The 1295-nt window shown below is 61.9% G+C and overlaps 1 protein-coding gene across 1 annotated transcript in view; it reads left to right on the forward strand.

Annotated features, from left to right (window-relative positions):
- Positions 1-209: 209 nt before the first annotated feature.
- The window catches only part of SYCN (syncollin), a 1915-nt gene continuing 829 nt past the window's right edge, over positions 210-1295 (forward strand). The window contains exon 1 of the mRNA XM_004710486.1: positions 210-613. Coding sequence (XP_004710543.1) covers positions 210-613 — 404 coding nt within the window. The remainder of the gene's footprint in view (positions 614-1295) is intronic.

Consider the following 1295-nt stretch of genomic DNA (forward strand, 5'->3'; position numbering starts at 1 on the left):
AGCCCAACCACCAGGGCTCCTGATTGAAATTGTGAACTTTTCTGAAAACACGCCCTTCTTGGATTTATCTCAACCCTGGGCGGCAGATCTGGGATTCCAGGGGGAGGGGATTCCTGCCCTCCCTGTATGCCCCTTATCTAGCAGCTTCTCCATTCCCACGGCGTGGGGCGCATATAAGCGCGCAGGGGGTGCGCCCCGGCACTGTCGCCATGTGCACTCTGCGCCCGCTGCTGCTGCTGCTGCTGCTCGCGGTGCTGGCGGGCGCCCCGGGCGGGTGGGGGCTCTGCCCGGTGCCCGCCGACCTCAAGCACGCGGACGGCACGCGCACGTGCGCCAAGCTGTTCGACAAGAGCGACCCCTACTACGAGAACTGCTGCGAGGGCGCCGAGCTGTCGGTGGAGCCGGGCGCCGACCTGCCCTTCCTGCCCTCCAACTGGGGCAACACGGCCTCGTCGCTCGTGGTGGCGCCGCGGTGCGAGCTCACCGTGTGGTCCCTCCGCGGCAAGGGCGGCAAGACGCGCAAGTTCTCGTCCGGCGCCTACCCGCGCCTCGAGGAGTACCGGCGCGGCATCTTCGGGGACTGGTCCAATTCCATCTCGGCGCTCTACTGCAGGTGCCCCTCGCCCCCCACCCCGCCCCCAGCTTCCCAAATCCCGAGCCCCCGCCCCCGCCGGGGACACCCCAGAGCAGCGGTTCTCAACCTTCCTGAGGCCGCGACCCTTTCCTACAGTTCCGCGTGTGGTGGTGACCCCCCCACCCCAACCATAAAATGACTTTCGTTGCTGCTTCATCACTGTCATTTTGCTCCTGTGATGAATTGGGTGATCCCTGTGAAAGGGTCGTTTGACCTCCAAAGGGGTCGCGACCCACAGGTTGAGAACCACCGCCCTAGACCCAAGTCTGGAGCGTTGCTAAGTTAGCACCACCAATCAGTAAGTAGTTAGTTTGCAAATCCCCAGAGGCCGTTCTACTCTGTTCCATGGCTTTGCTATGAGTTGCATTGAGAGGAACTGAGAGCCCACCCTAGGAGCCTTGATGATAGCGTTGTGGGTTCTGAACACCTTGGGTTGCTAACCGAAACAGTCAGCAAGCAGTTCAAACCCACCAGCCACCTCCCGGATGGAGCATCCTCCCTGCCTGACCCCTCCCTGAGTCCACACCTAATCCCCTTCCTCTCCCCGCCCACCAGCCCCAAGGCCCCAGGATGGCTCAGGCCTAGACTTGGAAGCTGATCCAAACCCCCAACCCCTATTCCCAGTAGGCATTTAGGAACCAGAGGAAAGTTGTATGTTTCA

The sequence above is a fragment of the Echinops telfairi genome, unplaced genomic scaffold, assembly GCF_000313985.2.
Source record: "Echinops telfairi isolate 266 unplaced genomic scaffold, ASM31398v2 ScPeMD7_655;HRSCAF=1070, whole genome shotgun sequence".
Taxonomy (NCBI): Eukaryota; Metazoa; Chordata; class Mammalia; order Afrosoricida; family Tenrecidae; genus Echinops; species Echinops telfairi.